Source organism: Carassius carassius, chromosome 29 (assembly GCF_963082965.1).
Source record: "Carassius carassius chromosome 29, fCarCar2.1, whole genome shotgun sequence".
NCBI classification, from domain to species: Eukaryota; Metazoa; Chordata; class Actinopteri; order Cypriniformes; family Cyprinidae; genus Carassius; species Carassius carassius.
The window spans coordinates 20555201-20577590 of record NC_081783.1 but is presented as its reverse complement, the minus strand read 5'-3'; the positions used below and the strand labels follow the sequence as shown (position 1 = coordinate 20577590).

At 37.8% G+C, this 22390-nt stretch overlaps 1 protein-coding gene across 1 annotated transcript in view; it reads left to right on the top strand.

Annotated features, from left to right (window-relative positions):
- trpc3 (transient receptor potential cation channel, subfamily C, member 3) overlaps positions 1 to 22390 on the top strand; it is a 47443-nt gene that overhangs the window by 6358 nt on the left and 18695 nt on the right. Inside the window, exons 2-6 of the mRNA XM_059516247.1 lie at positions 554 to 1319; positions 2806 to 2856; positions 8927 to 9112; positions 17915 to 18079; positions 19186 to 19402. Coding sequence (XP_059372230.1) covers positions 554 to 1319; positions 2806 to 2856; positions 8927 to 9112; positions 17915 to 18079; positions 19186 to 19402 — 1385 coding nt within the window. The remainder of the gene's footprint in view (positions 1 to 553; positions 1320 to 2805; positions 2857 to 8926; positions 9113 to 17914; positions 18080 to 19185; positions 19403 to 22390) is intronic.

Genomic DNA, 22390 nt, shown 5'->3' with positions numbered 1-22390 from the left:
AGAGGAAACTTGAATATTAGCATCTTTTGAATGAGTGCCAATGCCATGATGCCTGAAGATGTCAGGAGTTTGTAAACTATAGCTACAAGGCCCAATATTATAACAATTATTAAAAGTACTACCCATCCAAATGAGGGAAATTAACTCCATTCAAGCTCACTGACTGTTGCTATTGTATGTTCTCTTCACCTCAAGTGCTCGCTAAACATGAGTCAGCTCGATTTGAGCACAGGTGTCACTTCAATAAGACACTCACCTGTCATGTGATTGTGGCATCTGTTGAGTTTCATTAAAAGACTATTAAAAGCCAGAGGGCGATCTCGCCTTCAGCAGGACCGTCTGTCCCGAATCACCTTCTGCTATCTGTACCAGTGGGATCACGAACCTGATGATAGCTACACCACTTCTCAGCTCTCAGTAAGAAAGTCAGATTGTTGGCTGTTTGTCAAACGCATGAGATATAATCTAGCAACCAAGTGCAGAAAAAAAGTCACTTCCACTGGGATGAGCTTGAATAATGTAAGGTAAAAACTCTCCTCTTTTTCAATTGCAGGAAATCTTCGGATAGTTTCCCCCATCGCAGGATGACCCTACCACGAGAAAAGGGCCGAAGACAGGCTGTTCGTGGACCGGCGTTCATGTTCAATGCCCGTGGCAGCAGCCTCACGGCAGAGGAAGAGCGCTTTCTGGACGCGGCGGAGTATGGGAACATCCCAGTGGTCCGGAAGATGCTGGAAGAATCATCCACACTCAACGTGAACTGTGTCGACTACATGGGACAGAATGGGCTACAGCTGGCCGTCGGCAACGAACACCTGGAGGTCACCGAGCTGCTCCTGCGGCGAGACAACCTGGCCCGTGTCGGGGATGCGCTCCTGCTGGCGATTTCTAAAGGTTACGTGCGTATTGTGGAGGCCCTGCTGGGACATCCGTCCTTTGCGGGCGGCGAACGACTCACCCGCAGCCCCTGTGAGCTGCAAGACGACGACTTCTACTCCTACGACGAGGACGGCACGCGGTTCTCACCCGATATCACACCTATCATCCTGGCTGCCCACTGCCAGAAATACGAGGTTGTGCACATGCTGCTGTTGAAGGGAGCCAGGATAGAGCGGCCACATGACTACTTCTGCAAATGTGCCGACTGCACGGAGAAGCAGAGGAAGGACTCATTCAGTCACTCTCGCTCCAGGATAAATGCGTACCGCGGACTGGCCAGTCCGGCGTATCTCTCTCTGTCCAGTGAAGACCCGGTACTGACCGCGCTGGAGCTGAGCAATGAACTCGCCAAACTCGCCAACATCGAGAAAGAGTTTAAGGTAGGATGGCCACCACTGAGGGACTGGATTAACATGCTTTTGTTTTTGCTTTAATGGCATGTTTTGAATGTTTTAATGTGTTTTGCATAATCGTTTTTCTTTATTGGCTGTGTACACTGCAGAGTTTTGGAAGTCACAACCACTTTTAAATATGAATGAATTAGTCTACTAAATTAGCTACACTGTACAGTATATAGAAATTATAGGTTAGGTCAACATGCAGATAATGTTATATCAAATTCATGAACTCTTATAGATGGTTGATGAATTCGTCAAAAAATATTCACAAAATGATCTCAAAATCACTTTTGAGACTGGACTATTATGGTCTGTCTATCTTATTTTTAAGTTTACACCATATGTTTTCCTTGAAGCACCATGGCTTTTTTAATGTGTTCGCGAATTTGAAACATTGCTTATTATTATTATTATTATTATTATTATTATTTAGCATTTTTAGAATCACAACCTCTTTTAAACATAAGAGCAAATTAATTTAATAATTTATTGCACTGCACTACATATAAAAATAATTCAGGAGTCACTCCTGATTTACACTTGATACAACAATGTAAAATACAGTAAAAAAAAAAAAAAACCTGTGGCCATTAAAAGCAAGTATGGTCATTTATTTGCACTAGATTTATTTGATTGCACTAGTTAATCAAATCTTTAAAGTGAAGCAGCAACAAACACAGCGTGAACCATGATGTCCAATTTGTGAATAAATGACTCTTATGAGTTGGTTTTGATGAGTCAGTCAAAAACATTCACAAACTGATATCAAACTCACTTGTGAGACTGGACTGTAATTGTATTTTTATGTTTGCACCATTTTTTTTTTTCTTGAAACGCTTTTAATTTTAAAGTGTTTATGAATGTTTTGATAACTACAGCAGACATATTTTTCTTTAAATATTTTGCATAATAGTTTTTATTGGTCATGTACACACTGCAATGTTTTGGGAGTCACAACTACTTTTAAATGTAAGGTTAAATTCATCTTTATTAGTGCATTGCATATAAAAATAGGAATCACTTTGGGTTCCCACTGCTATAAATAATTATTTTGTGTAATTTATAATTTTATCAGGTTGCGTTAGTTGATCACATCTTTAAGTGACACAGCACCAAACAAAGCATAATAATAATAATAATAATAATAATATTCTCAAAACGTTTGTGATTTAAATCTGATCCAATAAGTGAATCATTCAAAGCTGTTACTGAGAACACAGCTGACTTCATTACTGAACTGAGTCATTTTATTTTGTCTTATTGGAAATGAACCTGCAGTGTGAACACAGCCAGTTGCGATCTACATTTTGAAGTGTCAAACTTTAAATTTCCTTCTCCATCCCAGACTTCCACAGAATCAGAGTTCATCTTATGTTTGCATCACTTATCTTAACATTTATCTCCATTGTAACAACATTTTTAACTTCTGTTGCGTGTGTGTGTTTGTGTGTGCTGCCGCTGTCAACAGGATAAAAAGAACCGTAATAAAGAGACATCGCAGCACAATGGCTTCTCTCTGGTAAATATGTTTGACTACATAATTTTCACTAACTCAGACTAACAGTAACTAATTGTCATGCTTGCTGATTCAGCTCTTATGTTAAGGCTGGCCTGTCTGCTTGTCTTGTCTGGAAAATCGAATCGCTGAAAAGCTATCAGTTCTTACAGCACAACTGTGAGACGTGAATGTATCATTTGTTTATTTTATTAAGCTCCAGATCTCATGTATTCAAAGTTTACTGGTGCACAAATAACCAATGATAAGATATATATAATGATGCATAAATGTGTGAATCTCACAAAACCGCTCATATTTCAAACTAAATTTAAAAGAATATAAATTGCATAAAGAAAATTAAGACATTTTGTATAACCATAACCTTTTTGCATTTATATATATAGTTCTTGGTGTAGCCTATACTTTTGCATTCTCCCTTATTGAGCAAATTAATATCACTGTCACACGCAACTATTGTACACCCGTCATGCATGTAATAAAAGCCTTCATGACACGGTGTCTGCTCCTCATGTAACATATTGTCAGTACCATTGCATTTTCTCATGGTAATAAGAAGATTGTTGTCATCCTTGTGTTGTGAGAAGGTATAATATTTTCCCACAGAGAATAATAAAGCACGCAGCGTGTAATGTTTTAAACAGAACCTTAGCAGCAGTGCATGCTGGGAGATCACACTGATATGACGTTTGCCTGATTATCTATCAAATGAAGCCTATGGAAGACTGCACACTGTTTGATTATGCTTATTCAGTACTGTCAATAATGTTTTTAAATGAAGCAAAGGACCATTTGGCATCATGATTCGAATGTATCTGAGTTTAACAAGTGAAGTATTGACTTTTCCTCATGGTAAAAGATTAATGGTTTAATAATTCATTCATGAAGAAGTCAGTCAAAAGAAACTCTCATGAAACAACTAGTCATGTAAAGTGAACCAATAACCAGGATTATCTTCTAGAGTTCTAGAAAACACAGTTCATTGCTATTGGAAATAGTTAAGAGTCAAGACTCCATCACTTCTTTGTTTACATTTACACTTGTAAAAACTGTTGGCATGCTGCTTTTGAATATTTTTTAACTAAATGAGCTTTGATTGTGTAGTAACCTTTGAATTTTTCTTCAAAGCTGCAATAAAATCAACATGAAATTATAGTCATAACCCATTTTACTTAACACTGGTTATTTAAAGAGAAAAATATAGGGAAGGACTTAAAAAAAAGATTTATATTCTGAAATTTGGTTGTTGCATGTCAGAGTTTCCCCTCTTGAAACACTAATTGTGACCATTGGTTGAAGTCTTGATGATTTTATTATTTTAGCTAAAAAGGAAATGAATTTATGAGATTATGTAATTCAATAATTTTTACAAAATGTTCTTTTTTTGTGTGAAATAATATGCACCAAGACCAAGTCTTTTACGTCGAGCCCAGTGTTATGGAATTAATGAATTGTATTAGATGAATGTACTAACAATGATGCTAAAAACCATATTCTCTAGCAGTCTTCAGCACACTTCTTGAGTTCAGGGGTTTACCTGCAAAAAACTCACTAGCTGGCCTCCATTACACACAGAATGCAAGAGTGGATGTCTAAAAAGTGGATACCTTTATCATAGCAGAAGCTCAACAAAATAATGCTTCACAAAAAATAAAGCGCATACAATGAACAAATAACAAGGAGGCACAAAAAATCTATTTACAGTACACATTAGTAAATACAAACAAGAGTTTGTTGTTAGTCGCCAATAGCACAGCTTCAGACAATCAATGACACTTAAAACCAGTATTACTCACGTATGGAGCGGAATTTCCAGTAATATTCCTCATATTCCATCTTGCTTGTTTTTTCTCCTTCACCGTCATATGCCCCTAATGCTGACTGGCTACATGTTTGTTGTTGTCAGTCCAAGTAACCTCTAAACACCAATCCACCAAAATATTTGTTTATTAATGTTTTGGTTTTGGCTTGTATACTGTGCCTTATCTGTGCATATTTCTCTCCTGATTCAGACGAGAGGACTTTTTCCACTGGAGAAAGTAATATTATGGATAGAGGACTCAGTTGTAGTTTAAAACATCTTAATTATGTATTTGTTACAATGTTACGGTAAAGAAATGGCAGCTGTGGTTGCCCGAATTTGATCGTAAAAACTACAGTAGCAACATTTTAGGATTTATGGTTTTAACTTCAATTTACAGTTAAATACCATGAAACTGAAATAATGCAATAAACATTCATTTAACAACATTAGGTGTAACACACAACCCTAATAGACAAAACTGATAAGAAAAATACTATATATACATAAACATAGTTATTGAAAAAAAAAAAATAAATAAATAATGCAGGGAATTCTGAGAATGTCAGTTTATGGTTAATCACTGTAAATTATACGGTCTTTTTCATATATACTACCGTAAAATTACATGTAATGGTTTTTACTGTTAAATTCACGGTCAATTACAAACACATAACTTTTCACTTAAGACAACTGGAGCCATGTGGATTACTTGTGGATTATTATGATGTTTTAGTCAGTTTTTTGGACTCTCATTGTGACGTGCACAATTTACTAATCCATTCACTCAATGTACTAAAATGTGCGCACAATTTATAAATGGAGGGAATTAAATAGTAAATCGTGCACACGATTTAGCCTACAATTATTTTTCCTGCATGCCATGTGCAGGGCTCTGTATGAGCTGAACATACTGACACTTCAAACGTGAAGAAGGAAATATTGACATTAATGAGGAGAAAAGATCCTGTAGCATTTGACACATGTCGATTCAGATACTTGATTTGATATGACATTTAATACATTTTTAAATGTCAAAATATTTTGGGTCACATCATATTTTGCTGCTCACTGGCTGAAAGTGTTTGTTCTGTAATGACAATAATGCTTTTATATCAAACAGGAGAGCAGTCAGTGACCTGAAAGACTAGTTACTATTGGAAGGACAAATACAGTTTCAATACAGTATTAATATTCAATAATTGGAAGGAGAATATCACAGTCAATACAATCACAAACTACCCTTTGAAAATCTTGGCAGAATCTACAAGACAAACTACATCAGAAAATTTCATTCATTCTTCTTCCATGAGAACTATTAGGTCTGAGTGGTGTTGTGCCTTGAGTCACACTGTTAAAAATCGCTGTAAAAAAAAGTCCAAATTTCGACAGTAACATACTGTTTTTCATTAAAACAGTGAATTCTGGGTAATATTAATCATTTTCGAGAAGGTAGCCTGCTGCTATATATTGTAAATTAACAACGTTCAAAGTTGACACTCAGCGACTGCGTTTCAAATCACACCCTACACCCTCATTCACTATTCCCTACATGAGTTAATATATTCCACCTGATGGAGAGAATGAAAACTAAGGAGTGAATTCAGACACTGATCAACAGCTGCTGTTAACGAGTAGAATCACTGAAGAAAAAAGAAACAAGACAAACACATGAATTACAACTGACTTCAGCCACAGCCTTAGATGAAATCAACTGAAGATTTAAACTATCAACAAACAGCTTTACCAACTTCACTCATTACTAACCAGACTGATGTTATTCCTGTCAGATCAGAGATCAGAGATCAAAAGATCTTATTGAGAATTACAGAGATTTAGATGATAATGTTACCGTTTCGTTTGACGTCACCATTGTGGAGATCAGTGTTTGCTTTAGTTGTGCTCCTGACCCTTGACTTTTGTACTTTAATTTTTGTTTCATTGCTATATTTGTATCTTTATGATACATCTGTTACAGCAATATTAATTTTAACGGTCAAGTGATTATGGCTGTTTCTGTCAGGCATGATCTACTAGACTGACTGACTTAAAGTGTTGCTTTAGTAATCAAATATTAATTTGGTGTTGAAATATGTGAGCGAATTACACAATTTTTTTTGTTTCTTGAATTTTATAAGATAGAACAGTAATGTGATAACCAGAACATATGGATTTAATGACAGTTTGAGTTTTAAATATTTTGGGCAGCAGTGTCCGCAACACTCAAAGAGAGACATCAACAATCAGGATATGAATCTCAACAATGGTGACAATCAAAAGGTTCATGATGAATTGCATGCTGGGTACCAGCACAGGATAAAACTCATCCATTACTCCCAGAATGCATTGCGGCATGAATAAATTATGCCCCTGAATTGTTCACTTATTTTCTTGAATTCTTATGTGCTTATAATTTTGCTTTTGTCTTAAGTTTTAGTAGCATGTTTTGTGATGTTCAGAACTTATTTGTTTATTTATTTTGTCGATTGTCACCATTGTTGTGATTCATATGCTGATTCTTGATGTTTGTCTAAATTTCAGCAAAGGTTTTTTTTTATGAGTGAAATTTTCTTAACAGCCTTTCATAACTTAAGGCTCAGAAGGGTTTCTTATTTTGCTGTAGTATCAATAAGAGATGGGACACGGGATTGGATTAGAAATAATAGAGTGTTTGTTCTTGTCAATCTATAAACAACAATACCAGTTTTTTTTCTTCTGTCGAAGAATAAAAACTTGTTTTTTTGCTATAACAAGTTTCAAAGATTAATGTTACAGCATGTAAAAAAAAAAAACCTTAGTTGTTGAAAAGTCACGTTCAAGAGCCCAACTAAAGTAAACACTGATCTCCATCATGGTAGTGAAAAAAAAACACCTAAACCTATTTAACTCTTAAGATCTTCTGTAGACATCTGACAGAAATAAAGTCAGTCTGGTTAGTAATGTGAATCTGGTGAAGCTGTTTTAGGAGTTGTTTAATCAGATCTTGAGAGATTTGATGGATTCTTTTATTTCAATTGATTTCATCTAAGGCTGTGGCTGAAGTCAGTTGTAGTTCTTGTGTTTCTCTTTCCTTCAGTGATTCTGTTTGTTAATAGCAGGTGTGCATTACTAATGCTCAATCATCAATTAATCACAGAATTATCTCATTAACTTCACTGATTCAGTGTTACTCAAACACTCTGTACTGTGCACACATTATAAGTGTTCATTTAAAACTGAGGATTTTGTTGTGGGGTTTAAAGGGTTAAAGATTTAAGATGAAGAAAAAACAGCATGAAACATAATTTAACAGTAATAAACTGTAATTAATTTACAGGAAACAAACTGTAGAAAAACAGTTATTTACTGGCACCCCTGCTGCCAGTAAATAACTGTTTTTCCACAGTTTGTTGCCGTAAATTAATGGTTGCCAGATAAAAGTGTTTTTCTACAGTTTGTTGCCGTTAAGTAAAGGAAAAACAGTAATAAACTGTAAAATGTAAATGTCAGATTTACCAAATGAAAAAAAAGTTAATTTAATTAAAATATTTGTGAACATCCATAGAAAAACATTTATGCAAAGTCATACACTGATAATGAGAGTAAATACTGAACTCGACTGTATTAATGTGTGTTTGCACAAGACAGATCTGTTAGTTTAATGTAGTTTTGTTGTTCACCATTGTGCTGGAGAGTAGAGCCTGTGCTTCAGTCAATGATGAGCCACAAATTCAGATCTTCTGCTGCTTTATATAAAGACAGTAAATGTGGAGTTGCTGATACAGTGGTGATATCTGTGTTAAGTACTTCAGCACATACATGTGTGCTACAGCTGACAATGAGCTGCAGTGATTTGAGTAAAAGTCATGCATTTAGTTTCTTTACTACTACACATTAAGTGTTTGCATTTTCATATTAAGAAATATTTCTTCTCAGTGGACTCAAATGAAATAAGTTCATAGTACTAACATCGTAGGAATGGTAGCTTTTAAACTCGAACTGTTTGAAGCAGTGGGAGTGGAGTTAATTTCCATGGTAGAATTTACGGTAAAATACTGTAAAAAATAAGAGTGGTAAATTAATGGTTGAAAGCTGTGAATTAACAGTACTTTACTGGCACCCCTGCTGCCAGTAAATTACTGTTATTTAACGGCACAATTTTTTACAGTGCAGATGTTGCAGTGGTTGTTCAAGCCTGACATCCTTTTCACCTGAAAGACCCCTTTGGACTGTGAGCTCTTGTTTTACTGTGTTTAAACCAACCTTCTCTGCTCTTTCTCTCTTTCTCTACAGAATGACTACAGGAAGCTGTCTATGCAGTGTAAAGACTTTGTGGTTGGCGTTTTGGATCTATGCAGGGACACGGAGGAGGTAGAGGCCATCTTGAATGGAGATATATCCGCTGAGCTCGAGGAAGGCCAGCATCATCGCTCCCTGCTCAGTCGAGTCAAATTGGCCATTAAATATGAGGTTAAGAAGGCAAGTGTCCATCTAATGATGCCAATACACAGATTACACTGCACTTTCTGTTTTACACTGTTTTTTTAAAGGAAAACTGAACAGATGAAAGGATAGTATGACATAGATACTGTATTTCATAATGTTTTACTGTGACTATAAAATTGAGCTGAAGAATGAATGCTGTATCAGATGCAGCCAGGTGATCACACTCGCTCAGTCCATCTCTCTTATAATACTCGACTCTTACAGTAATACAGTAAGTTTTCAAACGAGCAACTCTTACTATTTCTTGAGTGACTTTTATCAAATTAGTAACAGATGCTTGGGCTGAGCTGTTAAACTGTCAACTTGAAATTTGTTGTATTTTCCTATGTATTCAAAATATTTTTATTGACATTATCAAATAATATAATATAGATAAAATAATAAATAGATACTTTATGTAATATAATTAAAATATAAATAATAAATGTACAGTATATAAATATATGCATTATTATATAAAATATTATATATCATCTAGATATATTAGATGGTATTATAATCAGTGCTTAATTTGTAAATTGCGAGGTCCCGGAACAAAGCGGGGTAACGGATCCGGCATGTGGGAGACAGGAGGGAGAGGTAACGGAACACTCGCGCAATCACATTGCTGGACCAGTTTAAGTGATATTAAGAGCGTACATCAGTTGGATTTAGTCTGTAAGGTCATGAATAACATGGAAATGCCATGCGATTTTAAAACAACAATTTCCAGAACTAAAAACCTTTTGAAAAAGTTGTAGAATTTTATTTTTCAAATCTCTGTGTAATATTAATCAGGGCCTAAATTTCTGTGGGTGTAGCTATATCGCATGGTTTTAATAATTCTCGCAGCTTTTAAGTTTATAATGAGGGAAATTCCGTCATTTATTCAACATAGATTTGAATAATAAAATAAATCAACACAAACTATTAGATTAAATCAGTCATTCGAACCCAGTCTTCGAATCCATGAACTCTCTCGGAGCGTGCTTCTCATCAGCGCATCTCGTCTGCACTACAGCGACCTGCTGCACGTTGCGATACAAGACTCACTCGCATTTCGATCGGGACAGCTGACAGAACTGTCACTTGACTAATCAGGTAATTGTTGCATTGTCACAAAAATGTATAATTTGAACACCTTTTAAGTATTTTAAGCCATTTGTTACTCGCGAGCTCCACAGGCTGTATTATGTGCCCTCACATTCACATCCAAAGCTCGCGCGTATAAAGCTGCCTCGCGAGTATAATATACGAGTTATTTTTCATAGTTTTTTGTTGTTGTTGTTGTTTAAGCATCCAAATACAAACAATATGATGTCTGATGGATTTTGACAAATAAAAGTTTCATGGCACACTCTGCTAAAATACAAGGGGGGGGGGGGGTTAAAAGGCAGGAAAATCTATAATTAAACATCTGTGTTTTGTCCGCATCTGAGGCAAGTGCAGCGCATTAAATGCGATCATCACCTTTTACAGGTTAGGGTATAGGCCTAACGTTTGTGGGCACTTAGTTTTTTCTTGTTGTTTAATACACTTATCCAAAATCTCATTATATAAACGATTAAGCACTTATGCACAGCAGGATATTTAAAACGTACAAAAGTATTTTGGCTAGATGGCAAAAAACTTCTCCAGTCGTCAAGCACACACAAACAATAGCCTTAACAAACATATTGTTTGAGTAAAGAAAATGATTTACTATTCAAACAGTTATTTGTTTACCCTTGCTTTGGGATAATCGGAGATCTGTCTCCTCCAGGCTGTGCGCGCGCGTCAATCTGAGTGAAGGCTCGTGAAGTGAGAGCTTGAGGATCCAATGGCATTACAAAGTTTTACAAGCTCCTTTAAATACTTATCATTGGTTAAATATTTCTAAAACCCTGTGATTTAAAATAATAATAACGAATTATAATAGAGAGATTAATTTTGGATAATTTTTCACGGCACATATCTGGCTATTCCCTGTCTGCCATATGGAAACGCCGCCCCTGGAGGAGGGGGTATCTGCCAAAATGAGGTGCCGGATCGGATTTCGGAGGTGCCAGAAAATAAGCCCTGATTATAATGTAATGTTCCACCATTATAAAAAAATACATTATTTAAATGTTATTATTACATTAAATTATAACATTAAAATAGCATGTGTGTATGTATCTCTATCTATCTATCTATATGAATGCTGAACTTGGGGGGATGCCGGGTAAACTGAATCACATAGCCGAGTCCGATGGTCCAGAGAAGCCACCAAGACGGGCTGGGTAACCACATGCATTAAGACAATAAACTTTGTCAGCATCCCTCATAACGACCAGACACAGCAACTTTTGGCACTCCTGGACCACCATAGTGGACATCGCACAGCCCACAGAACGTACAGTGACCTTAGTCGCTTGTAGGACAAGGACAGTAGTGGTATGGAGTTCTGAGAACTTCTGGGTCGTGACCACCCTCGTGCAGGTCCTTCAGTGCCTTGGCCTGGTGTGTAAGGCGGAGGCAGCTTCTCCACAGGCTGTATAAGAATCACCGGACAGGCCACGCAAGTACCTACAGACCAGGGAGGGGAGGCATGGTTTGCCCTGCCAAGTGGAAGCATTATTAGGACACAACTGCATCACAACTGACCGTTGAGGAAGGTGAGGGAGGAGGAATCATCAGGCTGGTTTCTGGCAGTAAGAGGTGCCATCCATTACCTGGTGAGCTCCTCATGCGCTTGCGGGAAGAAAGCAACTGAGGCGCGGTGCAGAGAACCAGCGCAAGCCACCCCAAGAATCCATCCATCCAACCTTGAAGGCTTGGGACACGGTGGATTTTTCCACTCGAGCCCTACCTTCTCAGCGGTACGGGAAGGCATTATACAGCCTGTGGAGAGAGCTTTCCCTCTGATGCTGAGATCGAAATCTGGTCAGGGGGAGGTCCACTGGGTACAACTGGTATGCTCTTTGAAGAGGGCCCAGCGTTTTCCGCGGGTCACTCCACTGGATCGGAGGTGCTGGAGGAATGGTAAAATATTATTAAGAAAAGATAATAAAATAATATATTTTAATTAATGTTTTTGTAAAAATCTAGTTTCTGAAATTTTCTCCTATATCCAGCCCTTGTTTGCTGAACAAGTCTTGAACTGAATTGAGCAGAATAATGAAACTACTCTTCTGCTTTATAGTTGAAGCAATGGCCAAGCAACCACTAATCACTAAAACCACTAAAAACAAGCTATATATTAAAGGTAATATTCAAACTAATAATAACTTCATAATTGCAAGGTCATGTAGCATGGTTTTGATTTTGGTAGGTCTGAGATTATTCACTGTCTCCTGGTGTGCGTGAGATCCATTGGTTTTGTCGAGAGCAGCCATTGCTTGGTGTTTCTGCTGAAGTAAATGATGCTTGGAGGGAATCCAAATGGCAGTGATAGACCCTTGAAAAGTTTCCTGAGGTGTTGTCTTTATCTCAGGTTACACTAACACAAAAATGGTACCTTTCTCAACAGCCTGGCGAAGCTCCAATCTGATTAGGGTCCACAGGTTTATATCTGTCTGCTGGTAACGCCAGCTAACTCACAATGCAATCATGACTCATTGCACCAAGAGGCCTATTACATCCTTGAGAAACAGCTTCTGTTTCTCTCAGTGTGGTACACATCACTTTTGTCCAGTACATCACTTCATTTCTGTCCTTATCTAGACAGAAACCTATTTTTCCACTGCACAATCCCAGAAACCAATTACTGTCTAAGATCATTAATGTGCTTACAGTATATTACATTATTTTTAATAACGTCTGCAAAAATGTTTCTAAAACATTGACATGTCCAGTTTTCTTGTCATGATTAGAACATTAAAGGTTACAAAAACATTTATTTATATATATATATATATATATATGTATAAATATATAAATATATATATATCTCAGTAGTGTAATTGTGGTCTTTTATTCCTAGCTGTTCTCTCATCCTGAGTTCACATTCTTTCATATAATTATGTGCATGTATTTTCATATCATTTATTCTGAGCCTCGTAATTTATGGCAGGAAGAGGTTTATAGGACAGGCGTGAAATTAACACCTGTTTGTCTCTCAGGACTCAAATTAATTAACCTACTACCTTAATAGAGAACGACAGGCATACGGGAGGTGGTGTGTGTTTGTGTGTGTGTGTGTGTGAGTGTGTACATGGCCCACAAAACTCGTGTTGGATTCTTTGACACTGGTGTGAAATGTAGAGGGTTTTCGTTTCCTTTGGTAGCAAAACTTCTCACTAACACTCTTACAGGTAAAACTGTTTCTTTAGAAAACCTGAGCCATTTTACTGCCTTCAACCACACATTCTCTCTCAAATATATTGCAATGTCAGCAAACCTGGACATGCAAAATTATCAAGTGTTTAAAAAAAGAAAAAAGAAAAAAAACTAATTACTTCAGCAAGATGTCATTTACTGATATAATATGACTTATGTGAAAGTTGATAATTATTCTAAGAGCCTCCAAAACATTTACAGTAATAATAATTAGTGTTATAGTATAGTTGTGTTTTTGTCTTTGTAAGGTTTTTTATGTCCATATTTGTATTATGTTTTTGCTTAGGGTATGTTCCCTTTCAGTCGTTCACTCTCGACGCCACAATCTACTTCGAGTGTAAACCAAACGAGCCAATGCACATTGGCATGCAATTATTGCATCCAGCTGCCGCTGATCACTGCGTGAGTATAAGAAGGCAGCAGGTGCAATGCATTCCAGCTTTTCGCTTCGGAGCCGAGCATTAGTATCGCTCTGCTCAACTGTGTCTGCTGTGAACTACGAGTTCAGCACACTCTCGGAAGCTTCGTGTGTTGGCGAGACTGCGCTTCAGCGGCGGTCGTTCCTGTGTCGAGTGGATTGCACACTTCAGGCTGCACTACCCCTGTCATGTTGCAAGCGGCCAATTCCCCTGTGCGCCTCAGCACTAAAAGAGCATTTTCTAAAGAGCAAATTTCTCTAAAAGAGCTTCACGCGTGCGTCTTTGTAAAGACGACGGATCGTCCTTATAAGGATGCTATTTCACCCGTGCGTTTCTGGGTGCGGTCATTACCTGGCAACGGGTGATGGTCACGATCGCTGCCTCATGTGTCTGGGCGTCGAGCACGCTGAGGTGGCTTTCGTGGATGAGTCATGTTCTCACTGCTGGAATATGACCATCTCGTAGCTGCGAACCAGGCTCCGCTACCTTCAGGGGGGCGGAGTCCCGTTGCTGCGGCCGTGATCTGGGGCTCGTTCTGGCAGCCGACAGACGAGAACCACTTCCGGCAGTAGCGCGGGTGGTTTGAGGGTCACAGTGGTGGCAAACCCCGCAGGGAACCAACCCTCTGGGGACCACCACTCCTCTTGCACCTCCGATCCAGTGGACGGCCAAGCACCGGACCTCACTCATCCTCCTCCTTCGCCAGATGGCAGCAGCGGGCGGTTCGAGACCGTCAACAAAGGCCCTACTCACGCACCCTCTGCCAACCCATGGAACCAGTTGAGCCCTCGCACCACACTCCGGTCTGCTCACAAGCCGCCCGAGTTGGGTCCCTGTGTTCCACCTCGCTGCCCCACTGTGGGTACGGCTGTGGTTCCGCTGGTCCCGCTTGTACGGTTTTAAGCGCCTGGTCAGCGCTACCCAGCCCGTGTCACTGGCTTCTGCGAACCATCAGCCTCGGCTGTGCGATTCAGATCGCCTGGCATCCCCCCAAGCTCTGCGGTGTCCGCTTCACTACAGTAAAAGCATCCGATGCCCCTGTCTTGCGGGAAGAGATCGCAATCCTACTGGCGAAAGGACGCGATAGAGCCGGTCCCTCCAGCCGATATGAGGATGGGGTTTTACTTCATTGTACCCAAGAAAGGCGGTGGGTTACGACCGATCTTGGATCTGCGAGTTTTGAATCGGGCCCTCCATCAGCTACCGTTCAAAATGTTGACACAGAAATGCATTTTCGGGTGCGTCCGTCCCCAAGATTGGTTTGCAGCGATCGACCTGAAGGACGTGTACTTTCATGTGTCCATCCTTCCGCGCCACAGACCTTTTCTGCGGTTTGCGTTCGAAGGACTGGCATATCAGTACAAGGTCCTGCCCTGCGGGCTGTCCCGGTCTCCCCGTGTCTTCACGAAAGTCACGGAGGCAGCTCTCGTTCCTCTCAGAGAGCAGGGTGTTCGCATTCTCAACTACTTAGACGATTGGCTGATACTAGCACAGTCTCGAGATCAGTTGTGCGAGCACAGGGATGTGGTACTCCGGCACCTGAGCCTGTTGGGCCTTCAGGTCAGCTGGGAAAAGAGCAAACTCTCGCCGTGGCAGAGGATCTTTTTTCTCGATATGGAGTTGGATTCGGTTAAACAGACAGCACGCCTCACAGAGGAATGTGCGCGATCGGTGCTAGCCTGCTTGAATACGTTCAAGAGCAGGACAGCGGTCCCACTGAAACTCTTTCAAAGGCTCTTGGGGCATATGGCGGCCGCGGCGGCACTTACACCGCTTGGCCTATTACATATGAGACCGCTCCAGCACTGGCTTTGTGGCCGAGTCCCGAGGTGGGCGTGGAAGCGCGGCACTCACTGGGTCCAAGTTACATCGGCCTGTCGCCAAACCCTCACTCGTGGTCAGATCTTGCATTTCTCTGGGCAGGGGTGCCCCCTAGAGCAGATCTCCAGACATGCTGTGGTTTACAAGGATGCCTCCACCACCGGCTGGGGGGCCACGTACCACGGGCATGCAGTCTCAGGGGTTTGGACGGGCCCGCAGCTGCAGTGGCACATCAATTGCCTAGAGTTGTTAGAAGCGCACCTTACCTTGAACCGTCTCAAAGGTCTCTTACGAGGCAAGCATGTGCTGGTCCGAATGGACAACACTGCGACTGTTGCGTACATCAACCGACAAGGTGGTCTGTGCTCTCGTCGCATGTCACAACTCGCCCACCACCTCCTCCTTTGGAGTCAGAAGGTTCTGAGGTCACTTCGTGCCGTTCACATTCCAGGCCTGCTCAGTCGTAGAGCCGACGAGCTGTCTCGAGCAATGCTCCCGGGAGAATGGAGAGGTGGAAAAGGAGGGAACGGAGACACCATGTCCCGTCGCCATGGTTGCTGTACCGCCGCTGAGCTGCCGGGTCCCCGGCTCGGCTCCTCAGCGAAAAACTGGAATGCATTGCACCTGCTGCCTTCTTATACTCACGCAGTGATCAGCGGCAGCTAGATGCAATAATTGCATATCAATGTGCATTGGCTCGTTTAGTTTATACTCGAAGTAGATTGGTCTATCGACGCGATATCCCATATTCGTCGGTCACCGACGTGGCGTCTCCATTCCCTCATTCAGGGAACGAGGGTTACCATACCTAACCGAGACGTTTTTGCTTAAGTAATTAGAAAAACTAATAAGAAATGTTTTCTTAGTAATTAGCTAGTTGAAATAAAACAATACCTTTATTATGATTATTATTGCAAAAAAGGTAAAAAAAAAAAAAAAGTAGGACTGATTAATATGAAATTTTTTTTCTTAAAAATGCATAAAATTAAATAAATTGACAGTTTCAAATGGTCTAAGATTTAGCTAATCATCCTACATTAAAAGGGTTATTATAGTAAGCTTAATCTAAGACCATTTGACACCATTTGATTTGAGCTTATATACTTTTGGTGTTTTTTTAATTTTTTTTATTTATTTATTTTTTGTATGCACATCTATGGTGAAGGATCTGCTGAATATTTAAGAGCAGGACTGAACTGAACTGCTTTCACAGCCTCTCTTTGTTGTCCTTCCTGTCCAGTTCATTTGTCAGTGATTGCACATGACATAATAATGAGCAGAACTTGCTTCTGCACCATTCAGCACAGATGAGTTACGTGTGCGCTGGGATGTCTCCGTGGTTTGTTGCTATGGAGACGTCTTGAACAAACTTTGCAAGATGCCATCCTCACACGCAAAGTTCTTTAAACAAAGCCATATTCCATTATTTGTAGTGTTAAACAGTGATTTTTAACTAGTTTTCATCCATTAAAAAGGTACACATCTGTACTTAAAGATTCCATTTGAATATATGTTAAAATATAATTTATTAATGTAATGCGTAACTGAATTTGCATAATCATTACTCCAGTCTTCAGTGTCACATGATCCTTCAGATTTCATTCTGATATGCTGATTTGCTGCTCATTTCTTATCAATGTTGAAAGCAGTTGTGTTTTGTGGAAAGTACTGTATTTTTTATGTTTTTTTAAATATGTAGTTTTATTATGTAATAGTTCTTATGCTTTTATGAATAGAAATTAATAAAATAAAAATAATAATAATAAAAAAATTAACATTAATGTATATTTATCATTCTGTCTTTACCGTCACTTGATCAATTTAATGGGGCCTTGTTGAATAGAATTGTTATGAATACAGTAAAGCTTTATTTGAAGCCTTTATACATAATGAATTATAAATGTATTTTTAATGTATTACTTAGGCCCTGTAATGCACCTTACAATGCATGAGCTTGTGAATAATTTTAAACACAGATACACAGTACATTATAATACTTTTCCATCAATTGCTACACCCTTAGAAAGTATAATGCTTTAAAACACAAACAACCAATTTCAGATGTAAAAAGGAATCTACAAATATCATAATTTTTGCATTAGCATTAAGCATTTTAGCTTTAGTTATAATTATACATGAAAAGATATAATGCTTTACAATGTACATTATAAATGAATATGCAAGATACATAAAGGCTTCAAGAAAGGTGCTACCAAAAACCTACAGTTATATCATGAATCTGTATCTGTTTCTGCAGTTTGTGGCTCATCCGAACTGTCAGCAGCAGTTGCTGACGATCTGGTATGAGAATCTGTCTGGTCTTCGGGAGCAAACCATTGCAGTGAAGTGTCTGGTGGTTTTGGTGGTTGCGCTGGGACTCCCTCTGCTAGCTGTGTGGTACTGGTTTGCCCCATGCAGTAAAGTAAGCCACATTAAAAACCTGTCAAAAACATGCCTGGGTCCTGCAGTACCATTTTAGACACTCATTATTTAGCATTTACTTATCTACTTAGTATTTAGTGTTAGTATTTTCTCTGCTGTTGTCAACTTTATGTAGTTATGCTATTATAGTTAACCAAAACTATAATTATAAATAAAAACATAAAATATAAAATAGTAACATAAAATGTTACTTAAACATAAAAAAAGTTATTTTAATACATCAGGTTAAACTCAATGAAAAGTATTTCCTATTTCCTTATTTCAAATAAGGTTCCCCTTTTTTTTCTTTTTTCTTTTCTTTTTTTTTTAATGGTTTTAGTCAACTATAATAACCCTGGCAGGTGACACATTTGCAATGCAAAAATGACAGAAAGTCGTATTGTGTCAGAATAGACAACTACTTGTGAATGCTGCTATCATAGTCTCTCTTTATTTTTCTCAGCTCCTGTCCAGTTAATTTCTCACAAACCCATTAAAAAAATTTATATAAATTGAAATAAAATAGAAAATAATATATAATAATATATAATATATAATAATATATAATATATAATAATATATAATATATATATATACATATATAAATATATTTCAGCAATAGATGCCAAGGAAACATTTTCTTATGTATTTAGTTTAACTTTATGTACTAAATAAAACTGAAATAAGAATGAAAACAAATTATAGAGACGTGCAGTATGTAAATATATATATATATAAAACCTACTTAAAATGACAAAAGCACACAACAAAATGAAAACAATCAAAAAATAAAAACTGATCTAAAATATTAATACAAACTATAATAGTATAATGCTGCTGTCTAGAGTATCTGCCATTTATAAGATGCAAGCGGTGGTACACTATAAAAAATATTTTTTAAAGATGTAGATAAAACAAAGATCATTGGAGTTTTACCAAAATGCTATTTCAAATTTCATATTTAATTCAGTGTTTTACATGCCATTTCTTTGTAATTATTTGAAATTTACCAGTAATTTCGGAGTAAAAATGCTTTCAAAGTCAATTTTACACAAATATATTGTTTTTTTCCCAGTATAATGAGTTTGTGTTTCCATGTTTTCTCAGCTTGGTAAAGTACTACGCAGTCCTTTTATGAAGTTTGTTGCTCATGCGGCCTCCTTCATCATCTTCCTCTGTCTGCTGGTGTTCAATGCATCTGATCGGTTCGAAGGCATCACCACCCTTCCCAACGTCACCGTCACTGACTACCCGCTCCAGATCTTCAGAGTCAAGACCACACAATTCTCCTGGACAGAAATACTGATCATGGTCTGGGTAGCAGGTAATGAACCAAAATTGGTAATCAATATTCATTAATTTATATGATTTCAGCTCTACATGATCCCTTTGTACAACCAACATTTAGACCAAAAGAGATTTGCAAGGGATTCAATGAGAAGTTAATCTCATTACTCTCTAGGAGAAGCAACTGATAGGTTGTAGAGATGTCATTAGTGCTTGTTCTTTCGTATATAAAATTTTAGTAGTACGGGCCATTTATTCAAAACTGTCAGAAGTAGAGTTCCTCACTTCAGGACTAAAGCAGGATGATTAATCGTGATTAATCGCATACAAAATAAGTTATTGTTTACATAATAAATTTGTGTGTACTGTGTATATTTATTATGTATATACTGTATAAAGACACACACATACAGCATATATTTTGATGTATTTTAAATGTATTTAAATATAAATGTTTTAATATATAAACTAGGGCTGGTCAAGTTAACGCATTAATTGATTAATGCCGATAATTATTTTATCGCACATTAACAACAATTTTTTATTATTATTATGAAAGTCCGTTGCTCAATGGCTCTGAATATACATACAGACAAATCATGGGTCACAGGAGGGAATGCTCCCGATCAAATTATTTATGCTAAGCATCCCCTTACCAAACGTACCATTTTATTAAGTATACTTAAAGGGTTAGTTGGCCCAAATAGCAAAATTATGTCATTAATGACTCACCCTCATGTCGTTCCAAACACGTGAGACCTCCGTTTATCTTCTGAACACAGTTTAAGATATTTTAGATTTAGTCCGAGAGATCAGTCCCTCCATTGAAGCTGTGTGTACAGTTTACTGTCCATGTCCAGAAAGGTAAGAAAAACATCATCAAAGTAGTCCATGTGACATCAGAGGGTCAGTTAGAATATTTTTGAAGCATGGAAAATACATTTTGGTCCAAAAATAGCAAAAACTACGACTTTATTCAGCATTGTCTTCTCTTCCGTGTCTGTTGTGTGAGAGAGTTCAAAACAAATCAGTTTGTCATATCCGGTTCACAAACGAATCATTCGATGTAACCGGATCTTTTTGAACCAGTTCACCAAATCAAACTGAAACGTTTTAAACGGTTCGTGTCTCCAATACGCATTAATCCACATATAACTTAAGCTGTTAACTTTTTTAATGTGGCTGACACTCCCTCTGAGTTCAAACAAACCAATATCCCGGAGTAATTCATTTACTCAAACAGTACACTGACTGAACTGCTGTGAAGAGAGAACTGAAGATGAACACTGAGTCCTAGTTTTTGCTATTTTTGGACCAAAATGTATTTTCGATGCTTCAAAAAATTCTAACTGACCCTCTGATGTCACATGAACTACTTTGATGATGTTTTTCTTACCTTTCTTAACATGGACAGTATACCGTACAGTTTCAATGGAAGGACTGATCTCTCGGACTAAATCTAAAATATCTTAAACTGTGTTCCAAAGATAAACGGAGGTCTTACGGGTTTGGAACGACATGAGGGTGAGTTATTAATGACATAATTTTGCTATTTGGGTGAACTATCCCTTTAAGTAAAGTTCAAGTATATTTTTAAGTATACTTTATGTAGCAAGTATACAAATATCAGTGTTCTAGTAGTATACTAGAACATAGAAATTTCTTCTTCAGTTGTGTTTTTTTTTTTTTTGGCAATTCTGTACAGAATGTGTACTAGCGCCCTCTACCGTATAGCAATGAAAACACAGATTCTAGGAGCACAAGTATAGTTAAAATATATTTAGACTTTTTGTAAATATAAGTCAAGTATACTTAAATGTAATTTTATATTTATTTGTGCTAATTCCACAATGTTTAAGTTGTTTCATGTTTGTAGGTGTCCAGGTACAGAAAACAAATAATTAAATATAAAATAGCACTGCATAGTCTTCACTGTAAAAATTAAATTAACAGTCAAACCAAAATGTATTCAGACACCTTCAACATTTCTTACATTATCACAGTTTATTTGCTCTAGTTTATAAAATGGTAATAAAATATGACAATAACTCAGAGTTGAACTGTCAGAACAAATTCATCTTGATAATGTCAGATAACTTTGATAGAAAGATATGTAATGGATTACAATCAAAACCAAACCAAAACTTCAGACAACTGTTAGTATGACAATATTTGCACAACTATCAATACTTTGTTGAAAAATTACCAAGCAATGCTTAATTTTGTTCAGTCTGTGGTGTGAAAAGTTTGCATTAGCAATTCAGGGGAAAAAAAAAACACGTAAGCAAAACATGGTGAGGTCAACGTGTCTGAATAATTTTTGGTCCAATTTGTTTTTTTCTATCAATTACACTACTAGTCCAATGTATGAAGATTTTTTGGGTATAATATGTCACAGCTCGCTTTATTTTGCTATACTCTCTTACCTAAATTAATTTTAGTGTCCTACACATTCTATTAAAACTTAAAAAAAAAATTTTATTTTCTTGGATTAACATTACAGCAGCTAGTAGCTAAATTAGGCACGGTCACTTTAAGAGACGATGAACCATCCAATATAATACACATCCGATATTTTTCTTAACTGTTTACTTTCACTTAAGACATAACCGACAATCACGGCTTTATAAATGGGAAAAAGGAAGTATCTGATAGCACGTGAAGACAGCAGTTGTTTTGGTAACTTTGTGGTTTATTATTTTGAGTCATATGGGACGCGGTAACACATGTCCCTCTCACAATATATGGCTTTACACGTCTATCGCTTTTGCTGTTCAGAAATATTCACGCAATCATACAGCAGGTATCAGAAGATCTGCACTCCAGCGCAGTTAGCGCTAAACAGGGGTGCGTTTCCCAAAAGCATCGTTAGCCAACTATGGTCGCAAGTTCTGTCGTTACCAACGTAGTTCAACGATTTGGTGTTTCCCGAAACCATAGTTCAAACGAACATTCGCAAACTGCATCGCAAACTTGTGTCGTAGGAACGACAGCTCTCCACCTGTGGTTAGAAGCATAGTTCGTC